We start from the raw sequence: 24,856 nt of genomic DNA on the forward strand, positions 1-24,856 counted from the left end.
TGACAAGTTGGATAACTCTGCCTACAATATTGACAGAATTATGCCCCTTTGGAACTTAGAAATTTTGGTTAAAGTTTTTTTGTAAAGTCAAATATCTCAATTTTTGCTTGAGATATTCAATTGAAATTTAAAATACTTTTTTATAGTAACAATGTACATCAGTTTGCAAACTTGCATAACTCTGCCTACAATATTTGCAGAATTATTTGCCCCTTTGAAAGTTAGAAATTTTGGTTAAAGGTTAAAGGTCTTCAAAGATATTTACTTGAAACTTTACACATGCACTTAGGGTCATAATTGGAGGGTCATAATTGTATGTCACTGACCAAGTTCCATAACTCTATCTTGCATTAAGGCTGATTCATATCCCCTTTTCTACTTAGTCTCTTGGTTAATGTTTACATGCAAGTTTTACATATCTCAATAACTATTTAAGATATTTATTTAAAACTTCACATATGCATTTAGGGTCATAATTGTAGGTCACTGACAAAGATCAATAATTCTATCTTGCATTTAGGCTGATTTTTCTCCCCTTTTTCAACTTATGAATTCATGGTAAAGTTTTGCTTGTAAGCTGTTATCTCAATAACTACTGAAGGGTTTTTTGGGACAATTTTATGCATTCATAATAATAAAGCAGTGATTTACTTGATTTACTTAATAACAAGCCTTTGTTCCTTTTCTGTCAAATTTATGTATTCATAGGTAATTAGTATTATTATACTCAATATAACACCCTTGTGACATTACCTTCCGAATAGTCAAGCCAATACTGTATAATTAGACTCTCTTTAAGGCCTATAACATGAATTTATAAAAAAAAATTAGCCCTTTTGTGAACTTAAAAAATTTAACATTATCAAGGCTCTTTTACTATCAAGCACTTAGAATAGTCGAGCATGCTGTCCTACCGACAGCTCTTGTTAAAACTAATAATACATTTATATAATTTTCATATACGTGTAGACATGTTTATATTATTAGAAATATTCCTTATGCAGTTAATAAATATCATGAATATGCAATTTCTTATTTAAGAAGACACTGTGTAATGGATGTATAGTTTGGGGAAAGTTTCTTAAAACTTGGTTACCAGGAGTGATATTTCCAGGACCAATGGCTGGTCAGAAACCTGCAAAGCCAGGCTGGACATGGCTGATATGGTTGCAAGACTTAAAGATAACTCTAGTAAGTATAACCTTTTATTTAAACCCTGAGTGTGTTGCGTCCAGTGCTAACAAAGATATTAGCCAGGATATCCAAGACGAATGGTTTTGTCCAGAATCAAAGATAGACAAAGTCCATTCAAGATATTGGGCAAGGTAAAAGGAATATATAAATTATTATACCAATGCTATAAAAATTTTTTTCCTTTTTACTATACAGATTTTGATAACAATGATTTTATCACTTTCATTTATACCAAGATTTTTATTTTCATTACATGAAGATACATTTTGTATTTTCTAGATGGGACTCGGCCAAGTAGTGCAGTTTGCTGATGGATTTAGGCAGAATACTACACACAAGCTTTCTTCAGCAAATGAAATAGCCATAGTCAAAGCACTTCAGGTTTGGTTCACAGAATTTATTTTACTTCAACTGTGCTTTAACTAAACTATAAGCTTATGGACACACTTTCCTATCTGTTCAGTACTGAGCAATGAGTGTAAATTTTCTTGCTCAAGGTAACAATGACTTGCTTCTGATGGGGTTTGAACCCATGTGACTAGTGATCTCTTCAGGTTTGTCAAGTAGTTTAAGCTGATAATAGACCTAAATGAAGGTATTAAATTTTGCACCTTAACGTCTGTGAATGTCATTTGGTAGAATGTCTGTCCTTTGGTTTTGTGTCTGCTGCATATATTTTGAACTGATTGAATAATCAATATTTATGGTTCTTGGGCAAATTGTTTATCTATTGGAGAAATCATGTAAACATGTAAAATGCAATCCAAATGCCCCACTTGAAGATCAAGGTCACTGTTAAGGTTAAAGGTATGAGTCAGCAAATTCTTCCATCTATTTTGTATTATTGGCGTCCGCGCCGAAGCGCGGCGCCTATTGGAATGAAATGAGATTTTGTGAAAGGGCGACAGCAACTTCTCGAGCCTTTTATAGTTGCCAATAATAAAAGCCGAACATTCCGATCGGTATGAGGGTGCTTGATTATTAATTAGTCGCTATATGTACAATGAATGGCGAACTGGAGAATTTTGCAATGCAAACATTTTCAAATGAAATAACCTTTCAATAAATCGCGCTCTTCGGGGTATTTTTGCTTATCATTTTGTAGTACACAGTGGGTTATTATGGTATGTTATTCAGAAAGCTGTTAATAGAATAATGAGTTGATGACCTAAATATTCCGAAAATCTATTTATAGAGGGATGTACTCCTATCGGTAATTCCCGGTCTCTCCCGGGATTTACTAATGACCGGCGAATAGTACCACACGTTTATTGTCCGGTCTCTCCCGGTTTTGGAGTAGATGTTTGATATCGTTACAGAACAGAACAAATATTTTACAGATAAATAAGCTTTTTTTCAAAATGAATGTTTGTCACATAGTTTGGTTACAATAATTAATAAACACAGATCAACTCTCGAATTGATTGATTATTATTATACATAAACATACAATTCGAAAAAAAAAAACCAACAACACAAATCGCATGTTATATTTTATCTATTTGAGATAAAAACAATAAATATGTACAATAAATGAGAAAAAATGTACATTTTTATGGCATTAATATGACACTATCAACTTTAAAACATTTTATTTAATTTGTTATTCGTGTTTAGTAAAGATTCCGAGGAATTATTCAAAGTTACAAATCAGATTTTATGAATTATTCAATTGATTGATAATTTAAAAAATGATAAAGAAAAATACAAATGTACATGTATATGGTTTAAGAATAAACAATATTATATATTGAAAGATTAACCATGATTTACTGACTTTTTCCAGTTAAGTTTTGACTTATAATCGTCGATCATTATGACAATTGAATTCTTAAAATAGTAGTAAACGTAAAAACTCAGTATTAAAATAGCGCATAAAACACACACAAAAAAAGAAAAGAAAACAATATTCATAAAATCTGTATTTTTTTTATTAAAATAGAAATTACATTTATTGTATAATAAACAATTATGCTCAACATGATCAACATGGTAATATAACAAGTGTCATATTGTTACTTAGTGTGAACAGATACCTTAAGAGGGGGTCCTCGCTAATAGCGATAACATAATAAGGGACAATTACACAATTACATTACATGCCGATCAAAGTTATAAATAATGAACAATGTCTTTCGTCCGTTCATTCAAAAGTGATATACAATTCTGGTAAAACCCAATGAACCATTGAAAAGTTTATAAGAATATCTTGTCATCATATATCTACTAGTTCATCTGCACCTGCTGTTTGGACGCCCTTTGATGCTTTGCATCAATGCTTTTCTTGTATCTATTTGGTATGATTTCTTGAACCTTACTTAATTGTCAAGGTAACAGTGAAAAGTAATAGGTGTGAGCCATCAATTATTTTTCGTCCACTGTATAGACATTATACTATAGGACTGAAAGCTTTACTCAGAAAAAATAAGCAGAACCAGTTCTCTAGACCACCAAGTCTATGGTCAAGGTCACAGTTTAAGATCAAAAGAATCGCTTTTTTGTGCATGGTTTGTGTATCTTGAATTGCTCAAGGATCTTTTACTCATTTTAATTTGATTACATGTTTTTCTGTTGAAACAGTGTGCATAAGTGATATTTCAGGAATACATAAGTTGCACAATATCATATAATAAAATGTTTCAGGGAATTTGTAAGGGCGTTTACTTTTTAAACTCTTTCCCAGAGAAATATGAGGCTGGTTTCTTCAAATAAATCTACATTTGTGCGTACATTCTCTTTGTAGCCAGATGAAATAATGATTGTGCAGCTGCTTGGCTGTCTTGTATTTATATATTTGAATTTAAAGAAGATCAGAAGGCAGATATTTAAGGTCATTTGAGCCGCGTCATGACAATACCAAGATAATGGGTTTGCGACCAGCATGGATCCAGACCAGCCTGCGCATCCGCGCAGTCTGATCAGGATCCATGCTGGTCGCTTACAAACTATAACAAGTAGAGAAACTGATAGCAAACAGCATGGATCCTGATCAGACTGCGGATGCGCAGGCTGGTCTGGATCCATACTGGTGGCAAACCCATAATGTTGGTTTTGTCCTGAGGCGGCTCATTTGTTTTATACATTACAGATTTGTGCTGACCGAGCTGGGATACCCGTGACAGGATTTGAAAATGTGAAGAGGTGGGGTCTGTTAGATGGGGGTTTTCTCAAACTTGTTGAATCTGCTGAAAAAGGAACAGACCTTTTTACACCCAAAACAGGTAAGCTATACAGGGATTAAAAAGTTTTTTTCAGAGCCATTCATCCATGCATTGTCAATACGTGCGGCCGAGTTGAATTTTCTTTCCCTGTGATTTTATATGTAAAATATTGCCTATGTATCATTATTTTATTGTAGAATTTTTTTGTTATTTTAACAGATGCATTCTAGCAATAATATCATTTTTAAATTATAAGCAATTATATTGATAAAATAGTAGCAATAATATTTATAAAATATTCTGTCCTATTCTTTAAGATGTTATTTCTTTAAAATATTTGTATCTTATACAGGATCAGAGTTTCCCTCCTACATTTTAATTGAAATTGAAAAATTGCGAAGAGAGGTTTGTGTACCTGACAGTGACAATGATGAAGAGGAAGTTGAAAGTTTTGAGCATGATGTTTACAAAAATGGTACTATGTTAACTTTTTTCATCCCTACTGCATATATATAAGTTCACTTTACATTATTTTAATAAAAGATAAACTAAGGAAGTGTGTCAGGAATTGAGTCGATGAATCAGTCTTAGTACAATCTGATCACTACTCAACTATTATCTTACATAGTTGGTGTCTGTTTGAAGTATGAAACATGCAATGGGATTTTAATCTATAGATACTAGTAAGATATACATAAATTTAATATATTCATGAAGTTATTGCTTCTTAGGTATTGTATATCATCAGTGTTTAAAACTGGCTGTATATCTCTCACTGCATATCTTCCCCTCTCTCTATATCAGTTTACTTATATCACTCACTGTATATCACTAGTCTGACTGTGTATCACTGTATATCTTTCACTTTATGCCTCTAAAATTTTTCATTTCCCCTATATCACGGTAGGGAATCACGTGACTTTTACGGTTACGCGTACAGACAATATGGCGGCCTAAAAACCTCGCTTCACATGTGTTTTTCAGGTAATTCTTTATTATATCCCTTTTACTTACATACGAGACCTGTTGCAGCCTACGCAGAATAAAGAATTGTTGCCGCCTATACCTTATTTTCCACCCCTGTGCTCATAGCTTTTACAAACACTCAAAAATTCAACAGAAATTTTCAATGTAAACAATTATATTTCGGGTAACATTCACGCAAAATTTGTATTTTTTATGAATTTGATTAAACTACGTCGAGTTAGCAAAGAGAAAATGTTCATAGAATTTCTTTATTTGAAAATGTAAATATTAGGCATGTTAAATGTTGACAGGTCATTTTCTATTCCATTACACGAGAGAAAAATGATTTTGGTAACTCCCACGCATACTTTTATTGTTGATAACTCCCACGCAATATTTTATGTGCAGGCAATATCTATGCAGGTTATAGCCTAGATATTGATTGAAAAAAATTATGATTGATGCATTTAGCATCAAACTTTCATAGAATTTTGAATAATATTAAAAATACCGCAAATAGTTCCTTGATAGAAGTAACCCAGCAGGCACATCAACGGTGAACAACGTTGAAGTATGATCAGATTTCAACGTTGAAATAACGTTAGATTTATGTTCGAATTTGAAAGTTTAAAAAACGTGGAAGTTCAACGTTGGCATAACGTTGAAGTTTCAATGTCATTTCAACATACTTTAATATAAATATAAAGCAAAGTACTGTACGTAACAGAGTTTAACAAAAAAAACCAAGACACTATTAAATACTTCAGCTATTTTATTTCAAAACTACAGTTCAAGTGTAGCTAAAATTCAAACGATTTAAGAAGTCCTTTTAGTTTAACAATTAAGCTACAATCTGTTCCAATCTACCACTAGTTCTTCTTCTAGAGCTCTCTTGGTATGTCTAACGTGTGTCATGATGGTGTTTGAATACTTCTACTGCTTCTGCAAATAAAATAAGAAGTTACATGTTAAAATTGACTTGGTCAATCTCAAATTATATATAATTAATCAACTTAGTGATTTGTTTTATCTTAAAATGCTTATCTTCTAAGATTTACATAATAAAACAGCATATAGAAATTAAGATACAGCTGAAGTTTCATATTGACAGTAAATTATGTACAAAAACAACAAAAACTTTTTAAAAAGAAGCTATTTAACCCTTAACCTCATATATACGCGAAACAACGCACTTTCGACCCCCCCCCCTTTTTTTAGGCCTGAAATAGTGAGAAAATGTCCTATTTTTCCCCAAACACATGTTTTCGTTTGAGAAATGTTGTTAAAAAAAGTGAGCACTTTTTCGGCGCCGCCCCCTGTCCAAAAGATACTTCAGGGGGTTGCCAGAAGGGGGATGTGCCCCCTTCTTTTTTGGGGGGGGGGGTTGAAGGGGGGCGGAGTCCCCCTCATCGCAAAGAAAATTTTGGACTTGTGAGAGGCTTTAAATGACCCCAGGTCGATCATAAGGTAAGGTGTAACCAACGCTGAAAAGCCTTTGACTCTATCTCAATCCCTTGAGAAGTTGCAGCACTCTGAAGTAAATTTTGATGGAAAAAATCGAGGCAAAATAGTGATTTTTGGCAATTTTGAGATGTCCCCTCGTTGCCATGGTAACAGGAAATTTAACTTGAAAGAGGGGGCTTTTCAGTGAAAATGGCCATTTTTCACAATATGCTCATGGGTGAAAGGGTTAACTTAAAAAATTATAAATGTTACAAAACAACAATTTTTCACCAAAATTAGGTAAAAGACCACATGTTAACATGTAAAAACTAGATTTTGGGTGATTCAAAAGTTTTTCATCATTTTTTGTTAGCCCTTTACCCCTCGTTGCCATGGTAACAGGAAATTTAAGACTGAGCATGTCGTTACAAAAGCAATGGTCCAGTCAACATTTGTGCCAAGTTTGATTAGCATTTTTCATAGTTTCATAGCAGTTTGAACTTGTAAGAGGAGGCTTTTCAGTGAAAATGGCCATTTTTCACAATATGCTCATGGGGGAAAGGGTTAAGTCTGACCTATGATTGGTAAGAAAAACTGCTCCCATCAGTTACGTCAGCATTTTCCCAAGAACAGTCCTTTCCATGTTAAATTTATGGTATAGAAGCTACAGCTGTAATACTTTAAATTTCAGCCAGGACCAGGATCTAGAATATAAAATAAACTTATTATTCCCTATATATTCACGGCAATTAAACTTAAAATTTAACACTCAACTTTATTATTTAACCACAAACAGTTTAATCAATATTTATTTTGAAAATGCCATGGATTTAATGTATTTTTCAATCTAATTCACATTTAATTTTACTATCACTAAGATATAAAATTAATACAGCTAAATTGACGAATCGTCTTGGGGCGTAAATTATATGGGGCGAACAACACTTCATCTGCTTATAGGTTACAATAATATGATAAATAAATTTCAAAAAGGCATGGCTTGTAAAATCATAAATTGCCAAGGACATCAATAACTTCGCGTAAGGCCTACCAAACCCAAAACATTCAATTAGGTCGCGTTTTGATACAAAAGTCTAAAATATTAGAATGAGGTTTTGTATTTCTGTTTTTATTAGTAAAATTACAGTTGTCATTTTTCATATTTTGCAGTTATGGAAGGTTCCATCTCGGATATTGTTTGTGATAAATGTGGGAAACATTTCATTCGCGGATAGGTCTCAAATATTGACCACATAAAAAGTCTACACGGCACAGGACCTTATAAATGTTGTGGTAAAACATATTATAGTCCAGCAAATCGGAAACGTTACGGGTTTTACTGTCAATATTAAGATGACATTCAAACATAAGTCCTCTAGATTTTATTACCTAGTTTGTAAAATAAAAGACCCATTCTCATATACTTTAGGTTGTTTTCTTTTATGCTTTAGATTAAAAAAAACACACACAACATAATAATGATAAATACAGACACTAATTTGAAAAAAGTTGGTTTCATAAAAGACTAAGTGATAAAATGACTTGAATGTCTTTAAAATCTTAATATAACGAATAACATAAAATGCCATACCTGTCACGTTTCGATTTGTCACAACATTTACAAAGTCCTGTGCCGAGTAGCCAGTTTATGTGGTCATTAAGACAAATGTTGCCCAACATTATCCACAAACAATACCCGAACTGGAACCGCCCATATCTGCAAACTATGAAAAATGACAACTGTTATTGTGCTTATACTGAAATCGACCTCCTTCTTATATTTGAGACTTTTATTTTAATTTCTGCGGTTAATTCATCTATATCGAAACTTCATTTAATATATTCACGTGAGTATGTATTCTGCTATCCATGGGGGCTTTATTCTATCCAGGACCTTTTGGCGGTATTTTTAATATTATTCAAAATTCTTTGAACGTTTAAGGCTAAATGCATCAATCATGATTTTGTTCAATCAATATCTAGGCTATAACCTGCATAGATATTGCCTGCCCATAAAATATTGCGTGGGAGTTATCAACAATAAAAGTATGCGTGGGAGTTACCCAAATCATTTTTCTCTCATGTTTTGGAATAGAAAATGACCAGTCAACATTTAACATGCCTAATATTTACATTTTCAAATAAAGAAATTCTATGAACATTTTCTCATTGCTAACTCGACGTAGTTTAATCAAATTCATAAAAAATACAAATTTTGCGTGAATGTTACCCGAAATATAATTGTTCACATTGAAAATTTCTGTTGAATTTTTGAGTGTTTGTAAAATCTATGAGCACAGGAGTGGAAACTAAGGTATAGGCGGCAACAATTCTTTATTCTGCGTAGGCTGCAACAGGTCTCGTATGTAAGTAAAAGGGATATAATAAAGAATTACCTTAAAAACACATGTGAAGCGAGGTTTTTAGGCCGCCATATTGTCTGTACGCGTAACCGTAAAAGTCACGTGATTCCCTACCGTGTATATCACTCACTGTATAGCTGTCACTGTATACCACTTACTGTATATCATTTACCATATACATCTTCATCTGTATCCACTTACACTTTATTTCTCACTGTTTATCACTCACTGTTTATCTTTCAATGTTTATCTCTCACTGTATATCCCTCACTGTATATCTCTTACTGTTTATACCTCATTGTATATCCTTCACTGTATATCTCTCAATGTATATATTTACTGTGTGTCCCTCACTTTTTATCCCTCACTGTTTATCCCTCACTGTATATCTTGTTACTGTATATCCCTCACTGTATAATGTCCCTCACTGTATATCTCTCAGTCTGTTCATCCCTCACTGTATATCTCTTACTGTATATCACTTACAATATATCATTTACTGTTTATCTTTCACGGTATATCACTCATTGCATGTCTTAAACTGTATATCACTCAGTGAACATTTCCCACTGTTTATCACTCTTTTAGGAATACAGTGAATGTTGGCTTCGTTTTATACCATAGATGATTATCCAAAACCATCGACACCTTTTACTAGTAAATTACATGAATGCAAACCTTTTCGTATTTGAAAAAAAATATGTTGTAATATTTAGATGAATTTGAATAAATATCATAATTAGTCTATTTATTAACTGATAAACTGTATCTTATGTTGATAAACTTTAAAAAGATGTTTTCATTTCTATATTTCAGCTGATTTTTGTTTGTCATGTGCTAAGCATGGGAAGAAAATTGTTTATCACCATCCATTGTTTGAGGGTAACATGTGCAATAGCTGTAAGGTATAACTTCTTTGAATATTGTGTTTCATGTGATCATTTAATATGCAAAGAAGCATTTTTAAGTGAAAAGAGAATTCTTTGATATCAGCAACCAGTAGGAGTGCCCGATTGGCTGAGTGTTTAAGCTTGTTTACTTCAATCCACTACCCCTCACCACTGTGAATTTGAATCCCGGCAGGGACTTAGGATTCTGTCATGTGAGGCAGCTATCCACCTAGCTTACGGAACATCGGTGGTTCTACTCTGGTGCTCATTTGTGCAATGAAATAATGCACAGAAGGGCACCTGAGGTTTTCCTCCACCAGTAAAGCTGAAAGTCATCATATGAATTTAACTTTCATGATAGTATTGTGACAGTCGTATGTCAATTATTGTAGGCTTTTCTCATAGACAGAACTCACAGAAACTTCTATTTTGCGTGAGTTCTGTTTTTCTTTTTCTTGAAAATTTCTTTAATGTCACATGTCTGTATATAGTGATAACATTAGCCATGTTAAATAGTTCCACATTTATTTACGGGTTAGTATGTTTTTCTGGTCACTGAATTTTTAGAAAAAAAAAAAATCATTTAACATTTCATCACTTTTGTGCAGTAATGGGTTAAGTCCTTCTAAATTTAATAGGAGTTAACCAGTTATTGCACTAAGGTGATGATTTACTCTGCTGGAATTGGAAGTGATTAGTGTTTGCTACCAGTATAGAGCCATTAATCAGTTTGAACATCTGTGCAGTCTGACAAGGCTCTACACTGTTGGATGACTTTATTTGAAATTTTCATCCCGAGTTAATCCCCAAAACTGAAAATGAACATTTCAAATAATGTAAACATGAGCAAGTCAATTTGAGAAATTTAGCATATAAGGGACAATTATTATTAATACTTTGATACTAACAGGGCAAGCTGTTAGAGAGCCTTTATGTGATTGATACAGATGGTTATTATGTGAGTAAATGTAAATTATTTTTGTTTAATTTGTTGTTATTACTGTTGAAGGATATAAGAATCAATAAATTGGTTGAGATTGATTTTAAAGGTCAGTAACTCATATTTGATGTACACAAGTAAACATGATAGGAGTTGTCTCCCTTATAACAATTTTTGCACAAATACTATAGACCTGCCTGGATTTGTTTAAAATGTTTCTTCTAGGCTTTTATCAGTTATGCTTAATCATTAATTGATTCTTTCTTTTGTTTCATACTGTAATGTTTGCAAAAATATCACCTGTTAAGTTGATGACAGAAGATACATGTATATGGTTTTAATAGGTTTATAATAAAATTCCTATCTAGATATTTAGCTGTATGTTGTGATATTGAATATTATATGTTTATACTGTGTCATCTTACCAAAAGTACCAATCTTGCCGGTGTATGGTATCCCACAGGTGCCTGAAAAACAAATGCAAAAAAAGAACAAGGGGATATAGGGTTCTCCTTAATCCAGTCATTTAAGTCACCAAATGACGTCTTTGTGACAAAAATACAACCATCTGACTACGTTTTTCTCATAGATTTTTATGATTCTCCCTGTTTTACACTTCATGTTTATATTACAGCTTTTCTGTTCTGTTTGTGGAGGGTCAGGTCAGTTGTATGTCTGTGAAGAGAACGATTGTGGCAGGTAATTGATTTAAATCTAAGTAAAACATTATGGATATTAGGTACTGCCTAAAATTACAAAAGCTTTACAGGTGTATTGATGTATTAATATACATTATTTGTCTTTATTGGTTAGTTTTCTAAACATAATTGATATAAATAGAAGCATTGAGAAAAAGATTAAAGAGTTTGGCTCAATATGTTGGAATTAAGGGTACAACTGATTACTATATTCTTCTTCATTTGAAGTTATTTAAGGTTATAGCTTTATAGAAAATTAGGTAGTGGCTTAAAGGTTTAGATCTATTACTTACAGCCTACAAGACCATTACAGATGTAAATTTAAATCCTGAAAGTGACTTTGAATTCTTTCATGTAAAGAAGTTGACAGAAGGCCATTGGTTTTACTCTAATGCCCTCACTTACCTAAAGTTAACCACAGAGGTTTGCAGTGCAAATAAATCTTGAGAGTTGCAACATTGTCAATGCAAATGAAACACAAAAAGATTGCTTTTCTGTTTGGTTCAACGGCGCACCAGTACAGTATAGGTCCTATGGCACTGAAACAGGAAAGATAATTTGGACTTACTTTGAGTGTTACAAACTTCAAAAATACCTCACCTGCTGGAGCTAAAAAATGCCTAGACTCCAGTTATTGAAACCCATTTAGTTGTCTCTTACAATCACGCAGGGATAAATTCTGACTGCACTTCTTATGCCTCTCAACCATTAAAAGCAACCCCTTAGCCACAACAAGTCAAGAGATAAATTATTAATAATAATTAGCTTTAAAGAAAAGAAACTAGATTTTAAAAAAATGTCTCTCACATGGTCAAGTGTATTGCATTTAATAAGTTTTAATTTTAATTTTTCTAGAACATTCTGTGTAAGATGTATGAGACGTTATCTGAGTATAGACGCTCAGAAACTGGTGAGTAAATTTATGTAAATGACTGAATATTGGCTTCTTCCTGTCTTCAGATTGTATTTATTTTCTCCCAAGGTCACTTTCAATGTCCATTTCAAGAAAGTAGATGTGTATCTTTGAGAAATAATGAACAATTAAAGAATTTTAACTTTTTTTTCCTTGAAGTTTTATATAGATTTAAAACGTCATTAATTTTCGTAATGACTGTGGAATGATGTCATTCAAAGCATACTATGAGTCCTTTTACTAAGGAAAATGTCATCTGACAGCACCATCATAAGTACAAGAAAACCCAGTCTGATTATTATTGCAATTATTTATTTAAATTACTTGTATGATAAAAAGGCGAAACATTAAAAAAGGTCCTAATACATGAAATTTCAAATGCTGCATCAAATGTTTCTTTTCAGGTGTTTCTTCAAGATAATTTTTAAAGATTACTTGCAATTTTGCAGATCTTTAAAAAGCATACATTCTTTTAAAATGTTCAGTTAAGTAGATAATAAAGAGGTATACGCAGAAATAAAATGAAAATGGAATTTTGTGCAATTCTTAGCCTGGTATGAATTAAAAGCATTTAAATGCTTTTCAATTTTTGGTGGTTTTGTAGGATAATAAATATCATTCCTGGAAAATTGAAGTGAATAAATTATTGGAAATTTTTGCAGACAAGTAAATGTTAGTCTTCATCAAATGGTACATTATTCTTGAAAAATATTTCCATTGCCTTCATGTAAAAAAAAAAACCTTAATGGAATCCTGTTAGCCAAATTTGATATTACAGGATATAGCCATTTTCTTGTCTTCTTTTCTGTCACTTAGTCATGCATGTGTTTTTCACACTTTGAAGGTACAAGAGAAATCCCCTTGGACATGTTTCCTGTGTAACCAGTATAGTATAGAGAGTCATGGTGCACTGGTACCTAGGGCCGATTGGGAAGATGAACTTGTCAGATTCTTCAATCCAGAATTCGAGCAGGTTTAATATAAGTTTCATTTTTATGCCTCTGAAGGGAGGCATATTAAAATCACACCGTCTGTCCGGCTGTCCGTCCGTCCGTCCGTCCCACTTTATTTGTGTCCGTACTGTAACTTTGTCATACATTGAGGGATTTTGAAATAACTTGGCACAAATGTCTACCACATCAAGACGATGTGTCGCATCCAAAAACCACGTCCCTACCTCAAAGGTCAAGGTCACACTATCATTTTGAAGTTTCACATTATCGCAATAAGAGTAAATAGGTACACACACTCGTGTCCAAAATGTAACTTTGTCATGCATCAAATGATTTTAAAATAACTAGGCATAAATGTTTACCACATCAAGACAATGTGTCCCATCTAAGAATTAGGTCCCTACCTCAAAGGTCAAGGTCTCACTAACATTTTGAAGTTTCACATTATCACATATCGAGATGCATGAACATTGTAAGTTTCGATGTAACTGCTTTTGTTAGCTAAAGTAAGAAAGTTAAACATGCTGAAATAAAACATGATTCTGGGCCTGAGAGATGTATGCTGTTGTTAAAATTATTTGTTTATAAACTGATAAGCCCTTGTATTGTAAATACATTTTATGTCAAATTGGTTAGAGCATATTGTTATGAATGTTTTGTTCAGGTAACTGTGTCTCCAGTATTGGAGAGTCAGTCTACGAGGAAATTGAGAGTTCTTTCCCTTTTTGATGGCATGGGATATGTGAAGGTGGCACTGGATCAGTTGCACTTGGACATAGAGAAGTACTTTGCTGTTGAGAGTGATGTAACTGGTAAACAAATCAGCAACAAACAGTTTAAATCTGATATTGTTGAAATTGGAGATTTTAATACTATAACAAGAGAAAAGGTTAGAACAACATGTTTTGCTATTAATTTGCTTAATTTAAATTTACAAATTGCAGATGAGATTAGTTTATACAGAATTTATTTTAGTTTTGATTGTGTTGGAAGAGATATGCTTATTGAAACACTCTCAAATCAAACCCAGCTTAGCAGTGAGTGTAAAGTTTCTTGCATGTGGAAGAAACGGCATGCCCAAAACAGGGTTGTACCTAGATGACCAGCAATCCTAAGATTGCATGTCCGATATTAACCATGCATGGCACATGGGATGGCATTAGATTGATATTTGTTATCCTTAAGCCTGACTTTTCAAAGAGAAGAGTTTAAGGGACTATGTAGCCATTTACGAACTATTGGCAAATTCCTGGTTAAAATTTAACATACAATATCTATATCTATAACTTCAACATGCATTTAGGATTATTATTGTTATTCACTTTCCAAGACCCATAACTCTTGTATGACTTTCGAATGAAATATTCCTCTTTGTTAACTGTCCAGACTCTTGTGTTACTATCAAGCACTGAAAATAGTTAAGTGGGCTTTCTTTTGAATATCTTAGGTTTGTTGCAATTCCATGCTTGGCCTTTTTGTTAAAAATTAACTTGATTGGATATGAATAACACATTTTAATGTAAAAATGTTAATTTACTTCTTAAAGTATACAGTACTGTTAATTTACTTCCAAAAGTATACAGTACTGTTATAGACAATATGATTTGATACAGTACTTGCCTATTTGTTTCAGCTAAAGGAGATATGCCCAATAGATCTGGTTGTAGCAAGACCTCCTACAGAAGATCTTGATATTACAAATAGGGACCATGAAGGCTTTAGTAAGTCACAGTTTGAAATTATGTAACTGTAGTGACAACATGATAGCATGGAGTCATGAAATCAGACATATTTTTTTCAAGTAATATGACAACATATCACCAACCTTTTAAGATGGGGTAATGAATGGTTTTGTCCAGAATGAAAGATGAACAAGTTCATTTAACTTGTTTAATGTGGTAAGGGTTAAATTTATTAATCGCATCTCAACCAATAGAAGTTAAATTTCATCAATCTTGTTGAAGGGTAGGTTCTACCTAAGTATATGGCAGATCATTTACAATAACACTTTACTGTATGAATTGTTGAACAATACTTTTACTTAACAGGTAGCTTCTTTCATGTGAGGGAGCTGTCCAGCTAGGTTACGGAACATCGATGGTTCTACTTAGTTGCCCGTTTGTGCCTGAAATAATGGATGGAAGGGCATCTGAGCTCTTTCTCCACCAGTGTAACGTGTACCAAGCTTAAATGTACGTATTTGTATTCAATTTATTATATTAATTCCCCTAGGTTTCCTTACCTAAATGATTGAAGACCAATGATTTCAAAATAATTGGAATATAAATTAATCAACTTGAATTAAACTAATATTAGATTAACAACCCACAGTATTGATATATTTGGTTACAATTCCAAATCTTTCCTAGTCTCTATGCCTACTCTCGATGCCTTTCTAACATATACAGTCGACATTGTATTAAGAGACCACTCAAGGGACTGCCAAAAAGTGGTCTCTTAATAAAGTGGTCTCTCAATAGAATTCTTGAAAAATCGAGATTTTTTTATATTACAAGTCATAGATATATTAACATCTTTTTATAAAAACAAAAAACTGTACAATATTATGTATGTTTTACTGTTTCATAATTACATTTATGCCTTTTTTTTTAAAGTCATCAATATGTGTTTGTTTTTAGTTGAAATTTGTGTACAAATGTGATCTACGCTCATAATACTATCAACAGGTCATTTTGATCATGAAACAAAGCATATTCAAATTGTCTTATAATGTTAATATTTGTTTATACACATCTGCTGCTGAACATACCTTCGTGTAATCAGCCAGAGCTCCAAATATTTTTTCATGTTTCTAGTTTTAAACTTCCTGATTTTTTCAGCAATTAGTTTTCACACTATCCCATTTCAAATTCAATAAGGTTTTTAGAGATCTAGGGTTTTTTTTTCGATTTTTTATCAGGGTTATATTTAATGGGGTACAACATGTATTTTATAAAGCATCAGATGAGCACCTACACCATCAGCAATGAAAGGCTCGGTTCTGTAATGTTTAGTCTACTACATTTCACGATTTTATTTCGACTACAAACGATGACATTTGCTATTTACTCAGACACAATTCCATGCACGATTTCCTCATTAAATTTATCCGGACAATTAGTTGTCTGTCATTTTTTCGTTCGTTCCGACGTCATTTTCGACTTTATTTTCTGGAAGGGAGGTCACTCTGAGCACATGACAAAACTGTGCAAATGCGGTGTTGTGATACGTTATTGCACTGACAAAATATGTCACAATATATTACGATCGGAAAACTGTTTCTTTTTTTTCCGATTTTGAAACGATTGCAATTGTTATTCAATTCGATTTTAAGCGACAATTATTTGTCACGGTCGTTTCCAATGACCATTAAAAATTTGTTTGTTTGCTTGTACACATCAAACCTACTCGCTGATTACACAAGTGAGAATGCCCGTAGGGACGATTGTTTGTCACGGCCGTTTAATAGATACTTTAACACTTAAATCTGACTATTTGGGCCGACATTTAGTGGCCGCTGGCCGCGATATAAAATCGTCGTTTAATGGAATTAACTTATATAGTTAAAATCATCGGGAGGGATTTTATGTGGCCGCTAAATGAAAAAGTCGCTTAATAAAGGTGGACGCAAGTACGATGCCGACTGTAACCCATCTCGATGCCTACCTATTATTCTATGCTCGTATTTCCTATGTTTCTGTTTTATTTATCTCCATACAATTATCCAACAAATATCCTGCAGCCCGGTTTACTTTCTACTATATAAAAATCTGCAATCCTCTCGGGTAGCGTTGCCCCCTAGAGAACACGGATTACAGAAAATATATAGCAGGTATAACTTCAAAGCTCCAAGATTAGATGTTGACAATCTGACTTCCACCAACACAAACCCACACTCACCTTGAATACCTCTGCTTATATATGCTTTGCACAACAACGCCCTCTTACGGCTATTTATGATTGGCTAATAAACTTACAATACAATTATACAGAAACAAGCACCTGCTAATAATGTTATATAGATTATATAGTCCGCATTACAAATAATGTCAATTAAAACATTGTAGTAGAAACTATGTATACTTTACATTACAATGACATCAAGGAAATGCTCACATCATTATTTACAACAGAATAATAACAAACTTACCTTGTATAATATAATTATTTATGAAACGTATTGTTGACGTTTATTTACCTGCAAATGGCGTTCTAGAATTAAAGGGCCGTAACTCGTAATAATTGTTACATTAGTAAAGCTGGAACGTCGCTTTATGACTTATACTGTGTCGGGGGTGACATAAAACCCAATCAAACAGATAGCGGTTAGCCAAGTAAAGTCTTGGCTTGAAATGCATGCTGTTGCAGGTTTTTTTCAGACCTGATATTGTTCAGATGATTTTAGAAAATGAATGAATCCATGATTGATTTCCTTTTACTGTTTGCAGTTTTAGAATCAATTGTCCTCATTAGACTAAGGGTTAAAGCAGCATGCTTCCAGATTTATGAATTTTGAATTTGTTTTTAAAAGTAAAATATTGTGAAGTGAACGAAGGAAGTAATTTACTAACAATTTACTTTCATTCCACGTAAATTTCCTATTTTGTTAGTCACACAGATGAAATATGGTGATGCAAAATAATTTATTCCTTGCATATATCATGTGAATCATTACTTGAATTGTGAATATTTTTACTTTTCCTAAAATTTTAGTACATTTTAGCATTTTACTCGGAGTTGATTTTCTCGATTTTTTTTATTGCTCATTTGGAGGCATGCATCTGATATGATAGAATTATTCTTACAATAGATGGATCTGGGTGGATGATGTTCAAAGTGTTGGATATGTTAAAGACAATCCAGCTGATCTGTAAGGGTACCAACACTGTATACTGGCTGGTCGAGACGACGGCAACAATGATGTCTGAGTACAAAACAGTACTGTCCAATTTATTTGAGGTTTGTATAAAACTACCCTCTTATTTTCATTGTTAAGATTTGCATCCAAGACTTATAACCACTGAAGGTATACACTTGAAACCTCACAGTTAGATGATGTGTGTATTTCACAGTAAGAACTGTAACTGTAGCATGGTCTTTGAATACAAAGCCCTGGAAATATTGAACATGGTGTCCTGACTGGCAGCTTTTGTTAGTGTTGATGGTTTTTAGCACCAATTTTATCACATACATAATTATATTGTTTTATAATATTTTTAAGGATAAATATGATTGTTATTTTACTTGTTTAACTCTTTTTTTTACTCCTTTTATGCTTTCTGAAGGGTGAGCATATAGCCGCCACTTTGTCCGTCCGTCTGTCCACTTTTCTTGTCCAAGACATAACTTTGAAACAACAAGAGATATCAACATGAAAATTTGTAGGTAGACAGATCTCATTGAGTAGGTATGCAGTGCACAAGAACCATAACTCTGCCTTGCCTAATTTTTGAATAATTACCCTTTGTTTATTTTTACACTTTGAACCTGTCTGGGACATAACTCTAAAACTATGAGGTATCAACATGAAACTTTGTAGGTAGATAGATCTCATTAAGTAGGTCTGCAGTGCACAAGAACCGTAACTGTGCCTTGCATAATACTTGAATTATTGTCCTTTGCTTATTTTTACACTTTGAACATTGTCCGGGACATAACTCTTAAAGTATAAGAGATATCAACATGAAACTTTGTAGGTAGATAGATCTCATTGAGTAGAAGTACCTTGTTAAAGAACCATAACCCTGTCTTGCCTAATTTTGGAATTATTGCCCTTTGTTCATTTTGACACATTGAACTTTGTCCATTACTCTAAAATTATAAGAGATATCAACATGAAACTTTGAAGGTAGATAGGTCTCATTGTGTAGAAGTGCAGTGCTAAAGAACCTAAACACAGCCTTGTCTAATTTTAGAGTTATTGCCCTTTGTTCATTTTTATGCCCCCACAAAGTGGTGGGGACTGGGATATAGCGTTGCACTTGTCCGTCTGTCTGTCTGTCCGGACGTCCCGAAATCTTGTGAACGCAACTCCTCTTAAACCGGATGGCAGGTTTTGCTTAAACTTCCAGGGATGAACAACCTTAATGTGTAGATGGTAGTAAAGGAAGGAATTTTCGCTGCGAACAAATTTAATGAATTATGGCCCTTTGTTGACTTTTTCACTTTATACTATGTAGAAATTTTGTGAACGCAACTCCTCTTAAACCGGATGGCAGATTTTGCTTAAACTTCCAGGGATGAACAACATTAATGTGTAGATGGTAGTAAAGGAAGGAATTTTTGCTGCGACTTAATTTAACAGAATTATGGCCCTTTGTTGATTTTTTCACTATATACCAAATAGAAATTTTGTGAACGCAACTCCTCTTAAACCGGATGGCAGATTTTGCTTAAACTTCAGGGATGAACAACCTTAATGTGTAGATGGTAGTAAAGGAAAGAATTTTCGCTGCGACCAAATTTAACAGAATTATGGCCCTTTGTTGATTTTTTCACTATATACCATATATATGATGTCAGTGGGGGCATCCGTGTCCTTTGGACACAGTTCTAGTTACACTTCGAATTTTACCGGAACTATAAGAGATATCATCATGAAACTTTATAGATAGACAAATCTCATTGAATAGAAGTGCAGTGCAAAAAAACATAACTCTGCCTTGTCTTATTTTGGAGTTTTTGCCTTTTGTTCATTTTTTTATACTTTCCTGTGTCCAAAACCTCTGGGAGCATCACCCGGTTCAGCCGTTTCTTGTTTACAGAGGGAACCATGTATGTGGGATGCACAGTTTTTCTCACCTATCATCCTGCCGAAGTATTACTGGGGAAATATTCCCGCCCTGTACAGGTTTGTTTATTTCATTAAACTCTGGCTTAAGTGACACAAATTGTTTTATTTTGTTGGCCGATTGTGCAAACCCGGGTAATAGTATGGTGAATGTTGGGCGGCGGGGGTTCGATGGACAGACAGGTAAAAAATTTTCGTAATCGTTTTCTCAATAACTACTTATCACAACCTCTTGATATTTGGAATATTGCATAAACATGTGGTCCCATATGGTGGGATTTAATTTCAGGGCTGTCGCTTAACCATTTCCTGTTAACGGACTTAGTTAAATTTTCCACATTAATGGTCAATGGTAGGAAGTTTTCGTAACAGTTTTCTCAGCAACTAGTTATTGCAGCCTCTTAATATTTGGTATACAGCATTAACATATGGTCCCATACTATTGGATTCAATTTCATGTCTGTCACTCATCTAATTCTGGTTAATCAGCTTAGTTATATTTTCGACTTTAATGGTCAATGGTAGGAAATTTTCATAACAGTTTTCTCAGCAACTAGTTATCGCAGCCTCTTAATATTTGGTATACAGCATTAACATGTGGTCCCATGCTATGGGATTCAATTTCATGTCTGTCACTCATCTAATTCCTGTTTACCTTACAGACTTAGTTACATTTTCAACTTTAGTGGTCTATAGTAGAAAATTTTTAGTAACATTTTTCTGACTACAGCCTCTTGATATTTGGTATACAGCATTAACATATGGTCCAATCTTGGGATTTAAAGTTTATGTAATATCACAGCCATATTATATTTGGTTCATAAATGCAACCCAGCCATTTCTGTCTTTGACCCATTTTTTTCTCTGCATTTTCCTGTTTGGATGATTTAATTGCAAAATGCCTTATTTTAATGAACTTGTCAACCATGGCCTTTCTCCTGTTGATCAAGATTGATTGTTTTAAATAAAGTTGATCATAGGAAATACTGGTTCATTGATTTGACACTTTCACTGAAGAAGTTACAATGTGGAAGAGCTTGTGCTAGGGGGCATGAGGGGTTTTGCACTTTTTCATTATCCCTCATGTACAGACCCAATCAAACCGGGTCTGCAATTTTCATGTAATATTGTTATGATTAATGCTAATCTGAGGGATCAATTTTTCCAGACCCCAATTGTTTTAATTTCTAATTTTCTGCATTCAGAATTTCTATGTGTCACATGACCGTTTTTATGCAAATTTTGAATTAGTTTTATGTAAATTAAGTTAAGTCTTATCTTCTGTTTGATATCAGTCACTTTATAATACTGCATGCTTGTAAATTTGCTTTTCATCAATAATCACGATATTTATATAAACTATATACACGGCTGCTGTCAGTTTATGAAATAAATTCATTTTTCTCTAACCAAGGAAGTTGTACTATAAAGTCATTATGAATATTTTTGACAAGTTTGGCAGAATATAAATGGTTGTTTGAAATACATGTATATGCAAAAATATATGCAAACAGCCATTTATATAGGTCTATACGTCAACCTGTTAAAATATTTTATAACTAATAAGAATTGTAATATTTAAAATTGACAGGGCTACCAATTGCCAAAATTCAACACCATTCCTCCTTTAAAATTTGATTTGAAACTAGTTTTTTCTTTCCAGTTCATTCCAGTTTTACAAAGCCAACAAGGGACAGGTTCCAAACCTAGATTCATACATTATGACACATGTGCACAGATCTGCTGAGGTAATAGCACAATACAGGCCTTTGTTGATAAGCTAGTACATAGAAGATGACCGCCTCCGTGGTCGGGGGTTAGAGTCGATGACTTCTAATCCAATTACCTCTCTGGCGTGGGTTTGATCCTCGGGAGATGCTTTGGTAGTTTAGCACGGAGGAAGGTAGTCTAGTACTGGTGTAACTCTCCAGGAACGATGGTTAGGAAACTACCTGCCTATATGACTGAAATACTGTTGGGAAAAGGCATAAAATGAAACAAACAAACAAAGAAGTTGTTTTTTAAAATGAATGGTGTTTGTTTTTGTCTATGTTATGTCTTGGAAACATTTTGTCAAATCATCAGGCTGTGTGCACTCTTTAATAACCAGAGGCTGGTTGATTCAATGTTGATGAGTCTTGCCATTCTGTTGTTGTTGAAATTCAAATGCTGAATTAAAACTACAATAGATGACAAAAAGTAAACCATTTGTTCAAATCATTGCTATAGTATTATTACATGAGAAAAAGGTCAGGGTCATTCAAGTTGAAGATTTGGTACAAATAAGGTCAAGGTTATAGAAGTCAATGTTAAAAATCAGTTGATATGAAATGTGACTGCAGGTATTTTGAAAATACTCCAGTTGTAACTGCAATATATATGGGACTTTTACTTTTATTTGATAGTTATAAAAGTAACTTAAGGTATTACATGATCATGCGGGGGAATAATCTGTTCTGCGCATTCCCGAATATTGAGGCCCTTGATGGGTTATTTAACTTATTTTAGATAGATTTTACTTTTAATTCTTCTCAAAGTTAAACTCAGGAGACAATCGTAATATATTTTAAGGATAAAAAATCATTTTAAATTTCGTTCAAACAATATCTTGTTGTTGTCTTTTACAAAGAAATGCAAATTAAAAAACATATAAGGAAACGGGTTACGCACATGGGAGGAAACTCTACAGGAAATGTACAAAAAATAGACATTATGGCTTTTGCAACATGCAACATGATGATCAAAAGGAAACTGTATGAGAAAGAACAGAATTCCATTTGAATATCAAAATGTGTCATACTTTTAATGATCATGAAGAATCAATACGTTAATTGAGTTAATACTGTTTATTTCAATTACACCCCTATATTGGCCTCTTCGTAACAGGCATGGCTGCCATGTCTATTTTAGTGAAATACTGGTTCTTTTCAGTATCTTAACATTGCCATTCAATAGTCGTAGTTTCCTTGCTAAATTTCAATTTAACATTTCAAAATATTTTGAAACACAATGTCCAGTAAATTGAGTTGTCTGCACGATTTTTTCCTCTTTTAATGCCCTACTTTAAAGACACATTTCTACGGTCAAAAATTTAATTTTATGTTTGATAAAGGAATGTTTACGTATATTAAGAACCCACAATTATTTGGGTAAAATTTCATTCTTTTCTTTTATTTTAAATAAAAGTTACAACGAAAAAACATCATGTTTTGTTTGGTAATATGAAGGATCCCAGTAAGTATATTTTTATAAGAAAAGGTCATATCTGTAGTCAAGGTCAAGTGGTTATAACCTCTAACCTCTAATCACTTGTTGTAAAATTGATTGTTTCAATTATCCTCTAGCTGTCAGAAAGTCCCTGGTTTTACCAAGATGACTTTCTCTGTTCCTGGCAGGGGAATTTAAATCTAAAATGCAATATTTTTCAGGTGAAAAGGTTACGTGGTTGGGCAATAGTTACTTATGTTGAAAGAGTCAAAGAAGACCAGAATGATCCTGATGAAGGAGTGTTTAGTGATTCACCTGATGACCGATCTGAATCCTTTGAAAGGATACTAGATTTGAACTTTGTTGGTAGCAATGAGGAGGAGGCCTATCCCGGAGGCAGGCAGGAGGAGGTCTTTGTTGGTAGCAGTCTGGTGGATGACCTTGGTGGCAGTGACGACCTGGAGGAGAAGACCCATGCTGGAAGAAGCCAGGAGGAGGTCTTTATTGATAGCAGTCTGGTGGATGACCTTGGTGGTAGTGACCTAGAGGAGGAGACCCATGCTGGAAGAAGCCAGGAGGAGGTCTTTGTTGATAGCAGTCTGGTGGATGACTTTGGTAGCAGTGGCCTAGAGGAGGAGGAGGAGGAAGAAATCATTATTCCACCCTCTGTACCAAAGATGAACATTGATGACAGCACAGTGTTTACTTTACCTGTGAAAATGAATGGAAAGGATGTAGAGATTTGGCCAACAGAAGTTGAAAAGTAACTTGTGTTTTAAGCTAGACTTTTGCAAAGAAATATTTTGAGCTATTGCTAGTCAGGTTGTAGTTCCCATTGCCATCCAGAAACTTTAATGCTGGCCTTTTTTATTAGCTCACCTGTCACAAAGTGACATGGTGAGTATTTGTGATTGCTTTTCGTCTGTTGTCTGTCCCTTGTCCGTCCGTAAACTTTTACTTTAAACGACATCTCCTCATAAACCGCAAATTGGCCCCGTCCCAGGGGTCATTGATTTTCCTTATCTGTGTAAAGTAGAAACTTTAAAAGTGGTCTTTTCAAAAAACCAAAATAGCTAAAGCTTAAATATTAAGAATGAAACATCTTCTAGTGGGTTTCTACCAAGTTTCTTTATATAAAAGCCCTGGGGTAAAAATTGGCCCGCACCAGGGGGTCATTGTTTATCCCTTTATGCATATAGTAAAAACTTGAAAAATCTCCTTTTAAAAACACCAAAGAGCTAGAGCTTAGATAATTATCATGAAACATCTTCTAATGGGTGTCTACCAAGTTTGTTCAAATGAAAGCCACTGGTTTAAAATTGGCCTTGGCCCAGGGGC

The 24,856-nt window shown here is 33.7% G+C and overlaps 1 protein-coding gene and 1 long non-coding RNA gene across 4 annotated transcripts in view; one reads left to right on the plus strand and one right to left on the minus strand.

Moving 5' to 3' along the window:
- The window catches only part of LOC132749997 (DNA (cytosine-5)-methyltransferase 3A-like), a 33,033-nt gene that overhangs the window by 6,436 nt on the left and 1,741 nt on the right, over window positions 1-24,856 (plus strand). Inside the window, exons 4-18 of one of the 2 annotated variants that reach the window (XM_060739946.1) lie at window positions 1,042-1,191; window positions 1,474-1,575; window positions 4,283-4,415; window positions 4,708-4,830; window positions 9,944-10,032; window positions 10,928-10,975; window positions 11,592-11,656; window positions 12,511-12,565; window positions 13,413-13,541; window positions 14,186-14,410; window positions 15,155-15,242; window positions 18,332-18,480; window positions 20,286-20,371; window positions 21,975-22,059; window positions 23,740-24,281. In XM_060739946.1, the coding sequence (XP_060595929.1) occupies window positions 1,042-1,191; window positions 1,474-1,575; window positions 4,283-4,415; window positions 4,708-4,830; window positions 9,944-10,032; window positions 10,928-10,975; window positions 11,592-11,656; window positions 12,511-12,565; window positions 13,413-13,541; window positions 14,186-14,410; window positions 15,155-15,242; window positions 18,332-18,480; window positions 20,286-20,371; window positions 21,975-22,059; window positions 23,740-24,281 (2,069 nt within the window). The remainder of the gene's footprint in view (window positions 1-1,041; window positions 1,192-1,473; window positions 1,576-4,282; window positions 4,416-4,707; window positions 4,831-9,943; window positions 10,033-10,927; window positions 10,976-11,591; window positions 11,657-12,510; window positions 12,566-13,412; window positions 13,542-14,185; window positions 14,411-15,154; window positions 15,243-18,331; window positions 18,481-20,285; window positions 20,372-21,974; window positions 22,060-23,739; window positions 24,282-24,856) is intronic. The other variant, XM_060739947.1, reaches the window with a different exon arrangement.
- Window positions 5,258-9,245, minus strand: LOC132749995 (uncharacterized). Of its 2 annotated transcripts, none has more exons than XR_009628486.1 (3): window positions 8,356-9,244; window positions 7,340-7,468; window positions 5,258-6,263 (listed from the first exon to the last, which is right to left on the minus strand). It is a non-coding gene; the product is annotated as an uncharacterized LOC132749995 (long non-coding RNA). The 2 variants fall into 2 exon arrangements; XR_009628487.1 differs by lacking the exon at window positions 5,258-6,263 and having other exon boundaries at window positions 6,270-7,468; window positions 8,356-8,488; window positions 9,161-9,245.

This window comes from Ruditapes philippinarum, unplaced genomic scaffold, assembly GCF_026571515.1.
Source record: "Ruditapes philippinarum isolate M1 unplaced genomic scaffold, ASM2657151v2 ctg2335_1_1_1_1, whole genome shotgun sequence".
NCBI lineage: Eukaryota > Metazoa > Mollusca > Bivalvia > Venerida > Veneridae > Ruditapes > Ruditapes philippinarum.